Here is a 16,071-nt window from a genome sequence, read left to right on the forward strand (position 1 = left end):
TGCGGGGGCTTGGGGGAGGCTTCTCAAGTTGTGAGCAGGGGCTACTCTCTAGTTGTGGTGGGCAGGCTTCTCCTTGTGCTGGCTTCTCTTGTTGCAGAGCAGGGGCTCTAGGGTGCAAGGGCTTAGTTACTCTGCAGTATTGGAATCTTCCCAAACCAGGAGTTGAACCCTAGTCCCTCAACATTGACAGTTAAATTCTTTTTATTTTTTTTATTGAAGGATAATTGCTTTGCAGAATTTTGTTGTCTGTCAAACCTCAACATGAATCAGCCATAGGTATACATATATCCCCTCCCTTTTGAACCTCCCTCCCATCTCCCTCCCCATCCCACCCCTCTAGGTTGATACAGAGTCCCTCTTTATCAAATTCCTAAGCCATACAGCAAATTCCTGTTGGCTATCTATTAAAGGTGGTAATGTAAGTTTCCATGTTACTCTTTCCATGCATCTCACCCTCTCCTCCCCTCTCCCCATGTCCATAAGTCTATTCTCTATGTCTGTTTCTCCATTGCTGCCCTGTAAATAAATTCTTCAGTACCATTTTTCTATATTCTGTATATGTGTGTTAGAATACGATATTTATTTTTCTCTTTCTGACTCACTTCACTCTGTATAATAGGTTCTAGGTTCATCTACCTCATCACAACTGACTCAAATGCATTCCTTTATATGGCTGAGTAATATTCCATTGGGTATATGTACCACTTCTTTATCCATTCATCTGTCGATGGACATCTCGGTTGTTTCCATGTTCTAAGTATTGTAAATAATGCTGCAATGAACAATGGGATACATGTGTCTTTTTCAACCCTCGTTTCTTCAGGTTATATGCCTTAGGAATGGGATTGCTGGGTCATATGGTGGTTTTATTTCTAATTTTTTAAGGAATCTCCATACTGTCTTCCATTGTGGCTGTATCAATTTACTTACATTCCCACCAACAGTACAGAGCATTCCCTTTTTTCCACATCCTCTCCAGCATTTATTGTAGAGTTTTTGATGATGACCATTCTGACTGTTATGAGGTGATATTGTGTAGTTTTGATAGTTTTGATTTGCATTTCTCTAATAATGAGCGATATTGAGCATCTTTTCAAGTGATTGTTAGTATGTCTTCTTTGGAGAAATGTCTATTTAGGTCTTTTCCCCAGTTTTTGATTGGGTCATTTGTTTTTCTGGTATTGAGTTGGCAGGAGAATTCTTAACCACTGGACCATCAGGGAAGTCGTGGGGGAAGTGCTTTAAAACTAAGACGAGACTTTGAGGAATGCATTCTGAATTTTTGTCGGGACCTCACTATAAGTCCAGAATCGGGGGATATTAGTAACCCCATTTTCCAGACTCAAGTAACGATTGTGATGGCTGAATGAGTAAATAGGGCTTCCCAGGTGGCCCAGTGGTGAAGAATCCACCTGTCAGTGCTGGAGATGGGAAGATCTCCTGCAGAAGGAAATGGCAACCCAGTCCAGTATTCTTACCTGGAAAATTCCATTGATAGAGGAGGCGGGTGGGCTCCATGGCCGGGGAAGAGGGGGTGGTCACAAAAAGTCGGACACAACTGAGCCACTAAACAACAACAAATGAATAAATGCATGCTGCTTAGACTAGCACCTGACTCAGAGTTCATACTCAATACCAGCAAATACTGCATACATGTGTGTCCCAGCAAATACTACATTAAGTACTATTGTACCTAATTCTCAGTTACCTGGGCTCATATCATTTCCATCCAAGGGAGGAAACAGGCACAGAAAGATGAAGTGATTTTGCTGGGTGACAAAAATGGCAGATCTGGGATTAGACTCTACTTGTGCTGCCTAATGTAGTCTCCACTATTGACTATAGCCACGTGTGGCTATTGCCTTTTGAAATGTAGCTGTTAACTGAGATGAGCTGTAAGTGTAAAATATACATCAGAATTTAAAGACAGTATGAAAAAAAAAGAATAAAATATTTCACTAATATTAAATAATGAAATGAAAGTTTAGACAGCTCAAGTTCTATAAATTCCTCAAATTAATACCACCCCCTTTAATTTTGTATTTAAAATTTTTTATTTATTTTTGGCTGTGCTGGGTCTACCTTGTGGCACACAGGCTTTCTCTGGTTTCAACGAGCAGGGGCTACTGTCTGGTTACAGCACCTGGGCTTCTTGTTGCAGTGGCTTCTCTGGCTCCGGAGTTGTGGTACACTGGCTCCAGAGCACATGAGCTTCGTAGTTGCAGGGCAAAGGATTTAGCTGCTCTTCAGCATGTGGAATATTCCTAACCACTGGACTACCAGGGAAGTCCTGACCCCTTTTGTTTTAAACATCGACAATTAGAAAGGGTAAAATTATATTTGTATCTCAAATTACATTTCTTTGTTTTGGCCAGGCCTGAGGCATGCCAACCAGGGATCAAACCCATTCATTCTGCAGTTTAATTGTGGAGTTCTAACCACTGGAAAGGAAAAGGCAATGGCAACCCACTCCAGTCCTCTTGCCTGGAAAATCCCATGGATGGAGAAGCCTTGTAGGCTGCAGTCCATGGGTTCACTAAGAGTTGGACACAACTAAGGGACTTCACTTTCACTTTTCACTTTCATGCATTGGAGAAGGAAATGGCAACTCACTCCAGTGTTCTTGCCTGGAGAATCCCAAGGACGGCAGAGCCTGGTGGGCTGCCGTCTATGGGGTTACACAGACTCAGACACAACTGAAGCAACTTAGCAGCAGCAGCAGCATCAACCACTGGAAAGTGAAATTTCCAGTATTCCCTCAGTAGGGTCTGACTCTCTGCGACCATGTGGACTGTACCCCGCCAGGCTCCTGTCCATAGAATTCTCCAGGCAAGAATACTGGAGTGGTTGTCATTTCCTGCTCCAGGGGCTCTTTCTGATCCAGGAATTGAACCCAGATTTCCTGCATTGCAGACAGATTTTTTACTGTCTGAGCCACCAGGTCAGACCCCCTAACCACTGGACCACCAGGGAATTCCCAGTATCTTGAATTGCTGATATGCACTACAAATGATTTCCCTGACATTGATCTTCTCAGAGTAGTGGTGTGGGGGAGGGACGGCAGGCTCTGGAGTGTTTATGATTTCTGACACTATCTCCACCAATTCCTTGCAGAACCCTTGCGCAAAGCATATCACCCAGCTTCAGTTTTCATCAGTGAAATGTAGATTATATCGGTATGTACAGCACACAGTTTGGAGGAAAGTGAAATAAAGACCCCTGAAGCACTTAGCACTGGCCTGGGGACAAGTGAGAATGACCATGCAAGTTAGCAGCTACTTTGAAAATAGCTAGTCTTCTGATTTTTATAGGGCTGGTCCCTACCCAGTCTCCCTTTGAAAATTTGAAAGTAGTTTACATCAGCGGTTTGACTATGTCTGGAGTCCACCACCCAGAGCCCTCCTGTGGGGTAAGAAAGAATTCCTCCAAGGGCTGACTGTTTCAGGCCCAGAGAGAGAAGTCCAAGGTCACACAGCCCACAGCAGGTGGAGCTGTGTGAAGTTTAAAACAATGCTGTGAGTCTGCTTTTGAGGGCATTACTTTGACCTCTCTGGTAAACCAGACACCACTGCTGCTGCTGCCAAGTCGCTCCAGTCGTGTACAACTCCGTGCGACCCCATAGACGGCAGCCCACCAGGCTCCCCCGTCCCTGGGACTCTCCAGGCAAGAACACTGGAGTGGGTTGCCATTTCCCTCTCCAGTGCACGAAAGCGAAAAGTGAAAGCCAAGTCGCTCAGTCGTGTCCGACTCTCCGCGACCCCATGGACTGCAGCCCACCAGGCTCCTCCGCCCATGGGACCTTCCAGGCACCACTGCTGCTGCTGTTGCTAAGTCGCTTCAGTCATGTCCGACTCTGTGCGACCCCACAGATGGCAGCCCACTAAGCTCCCCCGTCCCTGGGATTCTCCAGGCAAGAACACTGGAGTGGGTTGCATCTCCTTCTCCAATGCATGAAAGTGAAAAGTGAAAGTGAAGTCGCTCAGTCGTGTCCAACTCTTCGCGACCCCATGGTCTGCAGCCTTCCAGGCTCCTCCGTCCATGGGATTTTCCAGGCAAGAGTACTGGAGTTCCAGGCACCACTAGGGGGTCCCTAACCCCTCTGAAGTGCTTGTGACACGCTCAAAATGGCGGCACCCCGAGCCCTGCAACATTGTCCGCCACATTCAAGATGGCGACGCAAGCGCGCCCCACCCCCCAATCCTCGGGGCCGTTTCCGGTTCCGGTGGTTCTGGCAGCCGGCAGGGACACGCGGAGCGCACTGGGAGCAACCATGGCGGACGGTCCGGTGGCGGAGGTGCTCCTGCGGCGGCTGGAGGCGGCCGATGGCGGCCTGGACAGCGCGGAACTGGCGACCGAGCTGGGCGTGGAGCACCAGACTGTGGTGGGCGCCGTGAAGAGCCTGCAGGCGCTGGGTCAGGTGAGCCGGGCGGGTGATACTGGGCTTCCTCGCTTTTGCATCTGCAGTTCTTTCGCCAGGAGGGCTCTGCCTCCAGACCAGATTCTCTCAGTCCTGGTTAGAGGTGATTGTATCCGTGTCCAGCCCAGAGTGCGCAGGCGGGGAGTCAGGAAAGAGTGAAGACCCAGGCACGCGGACGCTCCCGTGCAGTAAATGTCCATTGAGGCATTGATTAATTTTGAGGGGGTGGGGAGGAGGATGGGGGACGAGAAAGACGCAATCGCTGCCTTCGTGCAGGTTGCGGTGTGATGGATGTACTCAAGTGACCGGAGTAATGGAGGAAGCAAAGGGAATTCAGAGGTGTTAACTGCCACAGCCTTGAGGATCAGGGAGAGCATCCCAAAGGAGATGACACCTGAATCCGGTTTCTGCACTGAGTACAAAAGCCATGGCACTTCAGCGATCAATGGGGTGGGAGTGGAGGACAGGTAGTGAGAGAGACACTGCAGAGCCAGATTTTGCAAGGCCTTCTAGGTCTTTATCTCACAGGGGTACTAGGGGGCCATGGCAGGAGCTGGAACCTGTCAGACGTGCTTACTGCCTACATCCATCTTGGCAGGGGCAGGACAGGAGGCAAAGGGACAACGGCAGAAACTGGCATATCTCCAAACTAGAGCGTAGCTGGACTGGAGAACGGGTTCGGGTGAAGGAATGAAATTGAGTTCATGGCAAGGTAGGGAGAGCCAGAATGAAGCCCGGCCTTCTAACTTGGACAAGTGAAGGGTGGTAGATCCAGAAGGAGAGGATGCTGATGGACCCCTGGGCCACCCAGCAGCCTGGATCCATGAAGCTAGGACTCAGAAAACATAGCTGGACTGTTTTTTCATCAAAATCATATGATGTGCTCTTTCTGGCCTCAGCTTTTTTTTGACTGAGTCGGGTCTTAGTTGCTGGGATCTTTCCTTGTGGCCTCCGGACTCTCCGGTTGTAGCCCTTGAGCTTACTTGTTTTGAGACATATGGGATCTTAGTTCTCCGACCAGGGATTGAATTTCAGGGATTGAATTTGTGGTCCCTGCACTGCAAGGCAGATTCTTAACCACTGGACCACCAGGGAAGTCCCTGACCTCAGCTTTATTTTTCATTCAATCTTTGACGGAACCTTAGATTTACATAAGAGCAAGGGGATATATGGAGACAGAAATAGTAACCCATCCACTATTCTTGCCTGGAAATCCCATGGACAGAGGAGCCTGGCGGGCTAAGTCCATGTGGTCGCAAAAGAGTCGGACACAGTTTAGTGACTGAACAAACAAGGCGATACATAAGATGTAACTCTTATTTATTCCCAGGTTGAAGATATGGGACAGCTTCTAAGCATTGGTCAGAATCATCAGTGTCACCAGAAGGAACAGGCAAACCTGAATTAGAAATTAGGCACCCAGGCTGCAGAGCCTGAGGTTGTCAGCGCAAAAAGGGAGTGAAGCTATGGTGTGTGGGATGACAGTACCTTGATTGATGTGAAACTGACATTTGTGTAGGCTACAGAGGGTTAAGTAGTGGCAGTTTAATGTGGTTCATTGTAAGAATGATGATGATATTAATCGATAGTACTAGTTAGGTTTATACGGCACTTGATGCATACTAAGTGTTCTGCATCCTTTCTTTGTTTTTGTTTGTTTGGCACCAGTGGGCGGCATGCGGGATCTTAGTTCCTGGATTAGGGATTGAACTTGTGCCCCCTTCGCTGGGAGCTTAAACTCTTAACCACTGGACTGCCAGGGAAGTCCTCTGCATCTTTTCTGTTTAGTTACACCTCAAAACAACTCTCTGAGCTAAAGCCCACCACACCTTTTTCTCACACATAAGAAATTTTGCTCAGGGAGGTTAAGCCGTTTTCAGCAAGGTCACACAGTAGGTGAGGAGCAGACCTAGAAATTAGAATGGCATGGGAGCCTAGGCTTTCTGGGTGCAATGTGGATCCCTGGGGTTTTTCTCCGACACCTGAGTACTGAGATGCAAACACGTAAATCATTTCATCTGAGACTTTAAAAATCTTTCCAAGGTTCAAAAGTGGTGGTCCAGTGGCTAAGACTCCATGCTCCCAATTCAGGGCACCTGGGTTCAATCCCTGGTCAAGGACCTAGGTCCCACATGCTGAAACTAAAAGATGCCACATACCACAAGGAAGGACTTCCCAGGTGGTACTGGTGGTACAGAACCCACCTGCCAATGCAGGAGACGCAGGAGAGGCAGGTTTGATCCCTGGGTTGGGAAGATCCCCTAGAGGAGGAAATGACAACCCACTCCAGTATTCTTGCCTGGAGAATCCCATTGACAGAGGAGCCTGGCAGGTTACTGTCTATGGGGTCACAAAGAGTTGGCACACACACACGAAAATGCTGCATGCTGCAACTAAGTAAGACCCAGCACAGTTGAATAAATAAGTACTTTTTTTTTTTGTAAGTGATGGAATTTGTTCTTTTTCAGGCAGGTAATAATCCTTAGTACTCTACCCTCCTCTCAGAGGTGTGAATGATTTTTGTCATTATCCTCATGTCACAAAAGATCAACCGAGACTCAGCAAGGGCAGATCACTTTGCTCTGGAGTGGTACAGCTGGGATGCGAAGCTGGCTTCAGAGGCTGTGCACCCCCAGTGCTGTGGCGAGGGGGTACCTGGATCTGACCCCTGTCCCCGCTGTGCCCCCCTGTTATTCTACAGATCATTGAGACTGAGCTGCGCTCCACCAAGCGCTGGGAACTTACTGCTGAGGGTGAGGAGATTGCCCAGGAGGGCAGCCACGAGGCCCGGGTGTTTCGCAGCATCCCCCCAGAGGGCCTGCCCCAGAGCGAGCTCATGGTAGGAGCCTGAGGGGGCCGGGGCCTCAGGAGGTGTGTTGGGGTGACGGCAGCCCTCGTGCCCGTGCCCCCCTCACTGCAGCCTTGTTCCCCCAGCGACTGCCCAGTGGCAAGGTGGGCTTCAGCAAGGCGATGTCCAACAAGTGGATCCGGGTGGACAAGAGTGCTGCTGACGGGCCCCGGGTGTTCCGAGTGGTGAGTCCCTGCTGGAGGGCGGTGGGCCAGGTGGTCGGGCAGGTGGGCCCCTGGCCCTCAGGGTCTCTCACACCCACCCCTGTGGCAGGTGGACAGTGTGGAGGATGAGGTGCAGCGCCGGCTCCAGCTGGTCCGGGGTGGGCAGGCTGAGAAGCTGGGAGAAAAGGAGCGGAGTGAGCTCCGGAAGCGGAAGCTGCTGACTGAAGCGTGAGTGGGTGCCACCCCCAGGCTCACACCTGGGTCACTTGCCTGGCCCTGGAGTTGGGGAGGGGACAGGGAGGCGTTCTGCCCATACCGGGCCGGTGTGCTATCGGGCTCCTCCCCGCCCCGCTTTACACTGGGGTGGTCAAATGCACTTGCCACACTCATGCCCCGACAGGCCCTTTACTTGTGCTGTGCTTCTGCCCAGAAAGACCCTCTCACTGTTCTTCAAGGCAAGTTCTGACATCATATCTCTGTTCACATGTCAGCTTAGCGAGGCCACCACCCTAACACCCTTTCCTCTCTTCGACTTCCATAAAAGTTCCACACTCCTGGTCTCCAGCCCTTTTGCCCTCCCTGTTTACTTCCTCTACAGTCCAAAGCACTGCCTAGAATTTAAATTAAATATTTGCTTATTTACTGGTTTTTGGCTGTGCCGCACGGCATGTGGGATCTCACTTCCCCAACCAGGAACCAGAGCCATGCCCCCTGCATTGGAAAAGTGGAGTCATAACCACTGGATGGCCAGGGAAGGCCATCTGGATGGCCAGCACTGTCTGGACTTGATAGGGCTCAGGGCTCTGCTGTCACGGGGCCGATGTCTCCTCGAGCAGATGCAGCAGTTACAAGAATGCAGACTGGAGTAGGGCTGCCCAGTTCACCTCCCAGCTTTGCCGTGGGTTAGCTGTGTAACCTTGACTGAGTTACCTGATCTTTCCAGGCCTCTGTTTACACGTATGTGAAATGGCCCCTTTTCACACATAGTTATGGGGTGACTTTATAGAACAGAGCCTAGTGTAGAATAAGCTCTCTAAACTTGACCTATGGGGGGACATACCTGACTGTGCAGGCTTAAGATTCCCAAGCTTCCAGTGCAGGAGGCATGGGTTTGATCCTTGGTCAGGGAACTTGGATTCTGATGCCATGCAGCAAGGCAAAAAAGTTTTTGTTTTAATTTTTCATTTTTAAAAAGGGCTTCCCTGGTGGCTCAGCTGGTAAAGAATCTGCCTGCAGTGTGGGAGACCTGGGTTTGATCCCAGGGTTATAGGAAGATCCCCTGGAGAAGGAAATGGCAACCCACTCCAGTACTCTTGTGTGGAAAATCCCATGGACTGAGGAGCCTGGAAGGGTACAGTCCATGGGGTTGCAAAGAGTCGGACATGACTGAGCCACTTCACCTTCCCTGGTGGTCTTTGCTTAAGAATCCATGCTTCCACTGTAGGGGGCATGAATTCCATTCCCATCAGATAACTAAGATCCCCCATGCCCCACGGTACGGCCAGAAAATTAATAAATAGGCTAATTTGACCTGTTATTATCTCTCATAGCTCTATGGTTAGTGCCTTGAACAGGCCCCAGCACATAGGAGGTTCTCAATAAATGTTGGTTGAATGAGTACGTGCATGAACATAGGGATGTAGGTGGGGCTAAATAAGGGTTTCAGTAGACAGTAAGTGTCGGGGAGAAAATGGCAGCAGAGTTACTTGGCGGGTGAAGTGGGGTTAGCATCAGTTGGGGGGTCAAGGGAAACCACTTGAAGGAGGTAACAGTGATGTACCCTGGCCTCAGGACCCTGAAGACCTACTGGGTGAGCAAAGGTAGTGCCTTCAGCACCAGTATCTCCAAGCAGGAAACAGAGCTGAGCCCAGAGATGATCTCCAGGTAGGGGGTGGCCCCAGGGTTGGGGACTGGTTGCGGGAGGGTGGTAGGCAGCCCCCACCATGCCCACATACCCTGCACCGTGCCCCTCCCATAGCGGCTCCTGGCGGGATCGGCCCTTCAAGCCCTACAATTTCTCGGCCCATGGCGTCCTCCCTGACAGCGGCCACCTGCACCCGCTGCTCAAGGTCCGCTCCCAGTTCCGGCAGATCTTCCTGGAGATGGGGTGAGCACGGGCCCGGGGGCGGGGCCAGCCCAGGCCAGGGGCACAGGCAGGGCAGTCAGGCTGCGTCTCCCACTAGGTTCACCGAGATGCCGACCGACAACTACATTGAGAGCTCCTTCTGGAACTTCGACGCACTCTTCCAGCCCCAGCAGCACCCGGCACGTGACCAGCATGACACCTTCTTCCTGCGAGGTGGGTGCGCCCTGCTGCCCCATGCCACCCGAGGGGCCGGGCCTGGGCAGAGCCTTTCGGGGCAGCCTACCATCTTACAGGATAAACTCCATCCTTCTCAGGGTAGCCAGCAAAGCCTGTGTGAGCTACTGTCATCAACTTCTGTGATCTTCCGCCTCCCCTCCTCTCACCTCAGGGTCTTTGCTGTGTGTTCTGCCGAGAAGTGTCTTCTCCCAGGTCTTCATGACCGCCTCTGGAATCAAATCTCTGCTCACATGTCAGCTCAGAGAGGCCCCTGACGACATGCCCTTGTCCCCCCAGGTTCCTTTTTTTTTTCTTTTTTTGGGCTGCACCAGGTCTTTTTTTTTTTTTTCATTATTCATTTGGCTGTGCTAGGTCTTGGTTGTGACGCGTGGGATCTTCAGTCTTTTTGCAGTATGTTGGATCTAGTTCCCTGACCTGGGATTGAACCCAGGCCCCCTGCATTGGAAGCACAAAGTCTTAGCCGCTGGACCACCTGGGAAATCCCTGTATCAGGTCTTAGTTGCAGCACATGGGATCTTCATTATGGCATGCTGGATATAGTTCCCTGACCAGGGATCGAACCCGGGCCTCCTACATTAGGCATGTGGAGTCCTAACTACTGGACCACCAGGGAAGTTCCCCTCTCCAACCAAGCTCTAAAAAGCTTCTCACTGCTAGTCTTCAACTTTGGTTCCCATTTCTTTTTTCCACAGTCCTCAGTGCTCTCTTAAGTTGCTTGACTTTTCAAAATAGTCATTGTCTCCTCACCACCAGGAGAGCAGACAAGGCTGTTGTGTGCCTGTTATCCAGCCAGGAGCAAAATGTCATTGTCATCATCACGGCATCCAGAACTTAACCAGGGCCATCCATAGTGGTCCAGTGGTTAAATTTTCCAGACTTCCACTGCAGGGGGTGTGGGTTCGATCCCTGGTCAGGGAAGTTGCAACAGCCAGAAAAAGTATTCTAAACAAAACTTACTGGGCTGCCACTCTCCTAGTCTTCCTACCAACTACAGGAAGTAGACTGTCAGCCCCATTTTGCGGATAAGGAAACTGGGGCCCAGAGAGGAGACATCACTTGCCCAGGGTCACAGCTTGTAAGAGGTGGAGCTAGGAATGGATGTGTAGCTTTTTGGGTACAGTAAAATTGTATTTCAGGACGGGAATCATAAGAACTTGCATATTCATGTGGCATAGGGTCACTGAGCTCCTGTGCATTGACTTCTCTGTTAAACCTCTGGGTCACAGCCACAAATGAGACAGAAGTCCTTGCCCTGAGACCCTCATGTCCTCGTTGGGCAAGATGTGCCTTAAATCCTGAGTAAGGAAATGGCAACCTACTCCAGTATTCTTGCCGGGAAAATCCCATGGACAGCCTGTGGGGTCAAGAAAAGAATCAGACGTGACTTAGTGACTAAACAACAACAAGCTGTAAACGTGGCGATGCAAGATGGCAGTAAATGAGATGGAGGAACTGACATTGTGTTGGGGGGTGTACACGGTCAATTTAAAATAAAGGCTGCTAGGATTTGGACTTCTTTGGAAGTCTATTGGTTAAGACTTTGTACACTATGCAGGGGGCGTGAGTTCAATCCCTGGTAGAGGAACTAAGATCTCACATGCTGTACAGCATGACCAAAAAAATTTTTTAAAAGGCTGCTTAAGCAAAGATAGGAGAAGGTGAGGGAGGGAGCTACATCTGGGGAAGGAAAGTTCCAGGCAAAGGGAATGGCCAATGCAAAGGCCCTGAGGCTGGCACATGCCTGGTGTGCTTACAGATTGGCAGGGAAGCCCTGTGGCTCAAAGAAGTGATCAGTTAGGAGTGGGAGGAGGGAATTCTCTGGTGGTTCAGTGGTTTGCACTCCATGCTTTCACTGCCATGGGCATGGGTTCAATACCCGAGTTGGAGAACTAAGTCCTGCAAGCCCTGCAGCATAGCCAGGAAAAAAAAGGGGAGGCAGGACCAGGGAAGGTTCTGGCAGAGGAGGGGTATGAGTGACTGCCTCAGGTGTTCCCAGGTGCCCTCCAGCAGTTACAGAGGGCAAGCGAGGGAGCTGCCTAAGTCACTGTTTTCCTTGTGGTGGCTATTTGAGTAATGCTCATTATTTATTTATTTGGCTACGCCAGGTCTTAACTGCACCATGTAGGATTTTTAGTTGCAGCAGGTGGGATTTAGTTCCCTGACCAGGGATCGAACCCAGGCCCCTCGTGCATTGGGAGCTTGGACTCTTAACCACTGGACCACCAAGGAAGTCCCAAGAAATGCTCCTTGACTGACCAGATGTTGCTCTGTCCTGCCCAGATCCAGCCCAGGCCCAGCAACTCCCAATGGACTATGTCCACCGCGTGAAGCGGACCCACTCTCAGGGCGGCTATGGCTCACAGGGGTAAGGGAGGACCAGGACTTTGGGTGGGGAAGAGGCTGGGGACCGAGAGCTGCATCATAGACTTCCTTGCATGTCCCCCTGAAGGTACAAATACACCTGGAAATTGGACGAGGCTCGGAAAAACCTGCTGCGCACACACACCACGGCAGCCAGTGCCCGCGCCCTCTACCGCCTGGCCCAAAAGGTGTGGCCGGGCTCTGGCAGCATTGGAGGGAGGGGCTGGGCTGTCATACTGACCTCCTCACCCATGCCTGGGCCTGGCCTGCCTGTCACCCCCAGAAGCCCTTCACTCCGGCCAAATACTTCTCCATCGATCGAGTGTTCCGGAATGAGACCCTGGATGCCACTCACCTGGCGGAGTTCCACCAGATCGAGGGTGTCGTGGCTGACCACGGCCTCACGCTGGGCCACCTCATGGGTGTCCTGCGGGAGTTCTTCACCAAGCTGGGTGAGCAGGCGGGCCAGAGTGGGTGGTGTTGGTGGGTAACAGGAAGACACCTTGGTCATCAGCCCGATCGTCCCTCCAACTCTGTTTGCCTGCCTCCCCACCCAGGTATCACCCAGCTGCGTTTCAAGCCAGCCTACAACCCCTACACTGAGCCCAGCATGGAAATATTCAGTTACCACCAAGGTCAGGCTGGAACCCGGTACTGGGGCAGGGAGGGAGGTCTTGGGCTGCCCACAGCTCAGCCCAGCTTCCTGTTCCTGAGGACCCCACCTCCTGAGCTCATTGCCATGCCCAGTATCACCCACGCGAGCCACCCCATTGTGTTCCTGCCTCCACAGGTCTAAAGAAGTGGGTGGAGGTTGGAAACTCTGGGATCTTCCGCCCTGAGATGCTGCTGCCCATGGGGCTCCCTGAGAATGTGTCAGTCATTGCATGGGGTCTCTCCTTGGAGCGGTGAGTACCCAAACCACTCAGGGTGTTGGCTGCCTCACTTGGGTGACTTGTCAGGCATGGGGGCCTGTAGACTTGCAGCCCCCTCCATTGATTCATTCATTTGAGAAATCCTTAGTGAGCACCTGCTGTATGCCCATTCTGTGCTGTGATTACAACACACATCTCTGCTCTATGAAGCTGGGGTGCTAGTGGACCAAGGAGGATGAGAATTAAGTAAATTCAACAAATAAAGCTTAGAGTATACCCAAAAGCAGTGTTATGGGGATTCCCTGGTGGCTCAGTGGTAAAATCCGCCTGCCAGTGCAAGAGACATGGGAGACTCAGATTCAATCCCTGGGTTGAGACGATCCCCTGGAGAAGGAAGTGGCAACCCACTCCAGTATTCTAGCCTGGGAAATCTCACAGGTAGAGGAGCCTGGCAGGCTACAGTCCATGGGGTCACAAAAGGGTCGAACCTGATTGAGCAACCAAAACAACCACAACCTCAGAAGTAATGTTAGAGCAGAAACACAGCAGGGAGAGCTAAGGAGATGTCAGGGAAGGCTTCTCAGAGGAGGTGACATCTGAGCAACGAATGAAGGTGGCTGAGTTGGTAAGCTGTGACGATATCTGGGGAAGGGTGGTCCAGGCAGAGGGAATAGCCAGTGCAAAGGCCCTGAGGCTGGAGCAGGCCTGCTGTATATGGAGGACACTGAGGAGGCCAGTGTGACTGGTGGGAAGAGTGAGTGAGTGAAGGGGGAGAGTGGGAAGAGAGGGGTGAGGGAGGTGACAGGGCAGATGGTGTGGGGCCTTTTGAGCCCCAGGGAAGGCTGGGGCTTTTACTTCTGGGAAGGTAGCAAGAGAGGTTCTGATCAGAAGAGAGCATGACCTGACCTTGTGTTAAACCCTGTCCCCTCCCCCCTCCAAGCCCGACGATGATCAAATATGGCATCAACAATATCCGGGAGCTGGTGGGCCACAAGGTGAACCTTCAGATGGTGTACGACAGTCCCCTGTGCCGCCTGGACTCTGAACGGGGGCCCCCTTCGACACAAGAGGCTGCGTGACATGAGCTGCCCCCATAGGCCACCTTCCCCAAGGCCCTGCTACCCCCTTGCATCCCTGCCAGTGACCCCCTTGTATTTATGAGGCCTCTGTGAGGCCCATCCCCCTGCCCCGGTGTCTCCTCTTCCTGATCAGCCCCAGGGTCCTGGGAACAGGGGAGCGGGTAGCAGGTTCATTCTGTTGTCCACCCGTGAGGGTGGGCCTTGGGGAGCCCTGCAGGCCAGCTGTTGGCTAATAAAGTGGGCATGTGCCCTCATCTGGTGCCTTTCCTTAGGGGTAAAAGGTGCTGGAGCCCTGGGTGTAAGACATGATGGGTTGGAGGTCTTGGATCCTGGGGACCTCCTTGGCCAGCCTGAGTCATATCCCCACCAGGGAAGACTGGCTCCGTCAAGCATTCATCAGTTTACTTCCTGGTGCCAGGTCTCTTCTAGGTGAAGGGGATAGAAACCCTTACCCCTGTGGAAGGGGTGAGTCCAGGGTGGTGGTGGGGCCCTGGGAACCAGGATTCCCACTGATTGGGAGTCAAGCATTGGTGGGATGGGGTGGATAGCCTTATTTATTTACTTTTGGCTGTGCTGGGTCTTTATTGTGGCCTGAGGGTTTAGTTGTCCCAGGGCATGTAGGATCCCTGACCAGGGATTGAACCTAGGTCCCCTGCATTGGAAGGCAGGTTCTTAACCACTAGACCACAAGGGAAGTCCCAAGCTGAGCCTTTAAAACTGCTTTTTGTTGTTGTTGTTAAAGAGCAGTTTAGTTTCAGGTTCATAGCAAAATTAAGTGACAGGTACAGAGATTTCTCAAACCCCCTGCGTTGATGGCATCGTAATCACCCACGGTCCATAGTTTACATTTCGGTTGACTCCCCATGTTGTATGTGGCTTTGGATAAATGTATGCTGACATGTGGGCTTCCCTGGTGGCTTATTGGTAAAGAATCCATTTTCTTGCCAATGCAGGAATGCAGGTTCGATCCTTGGGTCAGGAAGAGCCCCTGGAGGAGGAAATGGCAACCCACTCCAGTATTCTTGCCTGGAGAAATCTCCTCCAGAGGAGCCTTGTGGGCTACAGTCCAAAGGGTCACAGTCAGACATGATAGCGACTGAGCACAAACGCATGATGACCTGTATTATGATATCCTAATGTTTCATAAATTTCACTTCCCTAAAAGTCCCCTGTGTTACACGAATTCATCCCTTTGTCCTCCCCCTAAAAAGCTACTCTTAAAAAAAAAAATCTCATAAGGATTTCACATGAGCCCAGAATAGAAACATGAGTGAATAGGATAAAGTTCCATGAGCCTACCGCTCACACTGACTAGTGAGCACACCTGTTTCTGTGAAAATATTTCAAAGCAAACCCCAGGAATTCCCTGGTGGTGCAGTGGTTAAGACTTCAAGCTTCCAGTGCAGGGGGTGCAGGTTAGATCCCTAGTTAGGGAACTAAGACCCGATGTGCCACTAGGCCTGGAAATCCCAGCAATCTTGTCACCCACCCCAGAGCAGCGCACTTTGGGAAACATGGACAGCTTTTATGTAACCATGAGGTCACTTTTATGCCCAGTGCAGTTAGCAGTCAGCTGGGTTCTTTTTGGTCTCAGGGCCTGTGGGTACCAATCTTACAAGGGCTCCTCACTCACATCTTTTATTTCAAAGAAAATAATCCAGTCATACAGAAAAATACTTCTTCATTCAATAAAGGTGCATCTCTTTTAAGTGCCAGCAGTGGGTAAAGTTGTTCCAGGTCCCTGCCTTTTAAGAGCTGACACTGTGTTATCTGTGGATGAAGAGATAAATACCGAAACGGAGGGAAGAGTAGAAGCCATGTAAAAAGTAAAGGTTAGTGAGGATGAAACATTTATAATACAAAGCATAATAAACACCCAAGAATCCACCCCTAGTTCTTTTGAATCTGAACAGATATTTGCACTGGATCTTTCACTTAGATCTCTGTGACTAATGTTTTGAAGACCCTTAGGAGCTTGTTCTAGTTTCTTTTGCCCCCCGCCCCACT

The 16,071-nt window shown here is 50.8% G+C and overlaps 1 protein-coding gene across 1 annotated transcript; it reads left to right on the forward strand.

Moving 5' to 3' along the window:
• Window positions 1-3,921: 3,921 nt before the first annotated feature.
• Window positions 3,922-14,318, forward strand: FARSA (phenylalanyl-tRNA synthetase subunit alpha). The gene is made up of 13 exons (XM_019964043.2): window positions 3,922-4,417; window positions 7,119-7,256; window positions 7,352-7,450; window positions 7,539-7,657; window positions 9,221-9,313; window positions 9,408-9,536; window positions 9,613-9,728; window positions 12,033-12,117; window positions 12,202-12,301; window positions 12,397-12,565; window positions 12,671-12,748; window positions 12,904-13,018; window positions 13,926-14,318. The coding sequence occupies exons 1-13, from the start codon at window positions 4,169-4,171 to the stop codon at window positions 14,062-14,064; spliced, it is 1,629 nt and encodes a 542-aa protein (XP_019819602.2). The 5' UTR covers window positions 3,922-4,168; the 3' UTR covers window positions 14,065-14,318.
• Window positions 14,319-16,071: the final 1,753 nt, after the last annotated feature.

Source organism: Bos indicus, chromosome 7, assembly GCF_029378745.1.
Source record: "Bos indicus isolate NIAB-ARS_2022 breed Sahiwal x Tharparkar chromosome 7, NIAB-ARS_B.indTharparkar_mat_pri_1.0, whole genome shotgun sequence".
In the NCBI taxonomy this organism is placed as follows: Eukaryota; Metazoa; Chordata; class Mammalia; order Artiodactyla; family Bovidae; genus Bos; species Bos indicus.

What these genes read in the sequence shown, in the direction of transcription:
- FARSA (XM_019964043.2), top strand. Translation starts at nt 4,169, where the DNA reads ATGGCGACGCAAGCGCGCCCCACCCCCCAATCCTCGGGGCCGTTTCCG. An exon ending in TGCCCCAGAGCGAGCTCATG is followed by an intron (nt 7,257 to 7,351) that starts GTAGGAGCCTGA and finishes TTGTTCCCCCAG; the next exon opens with CGACTGCCCAGTGGCAAGGT. An exon ending in TCTACCGCCTGGCCCAAAAG is followed by an intron (nt 12,302 to 12,396) that starts GTGTGGCCGGGC and finishes TGTCACCCCCAG; the next exon opens with AAGCCCTTCACTCCGGCCAA.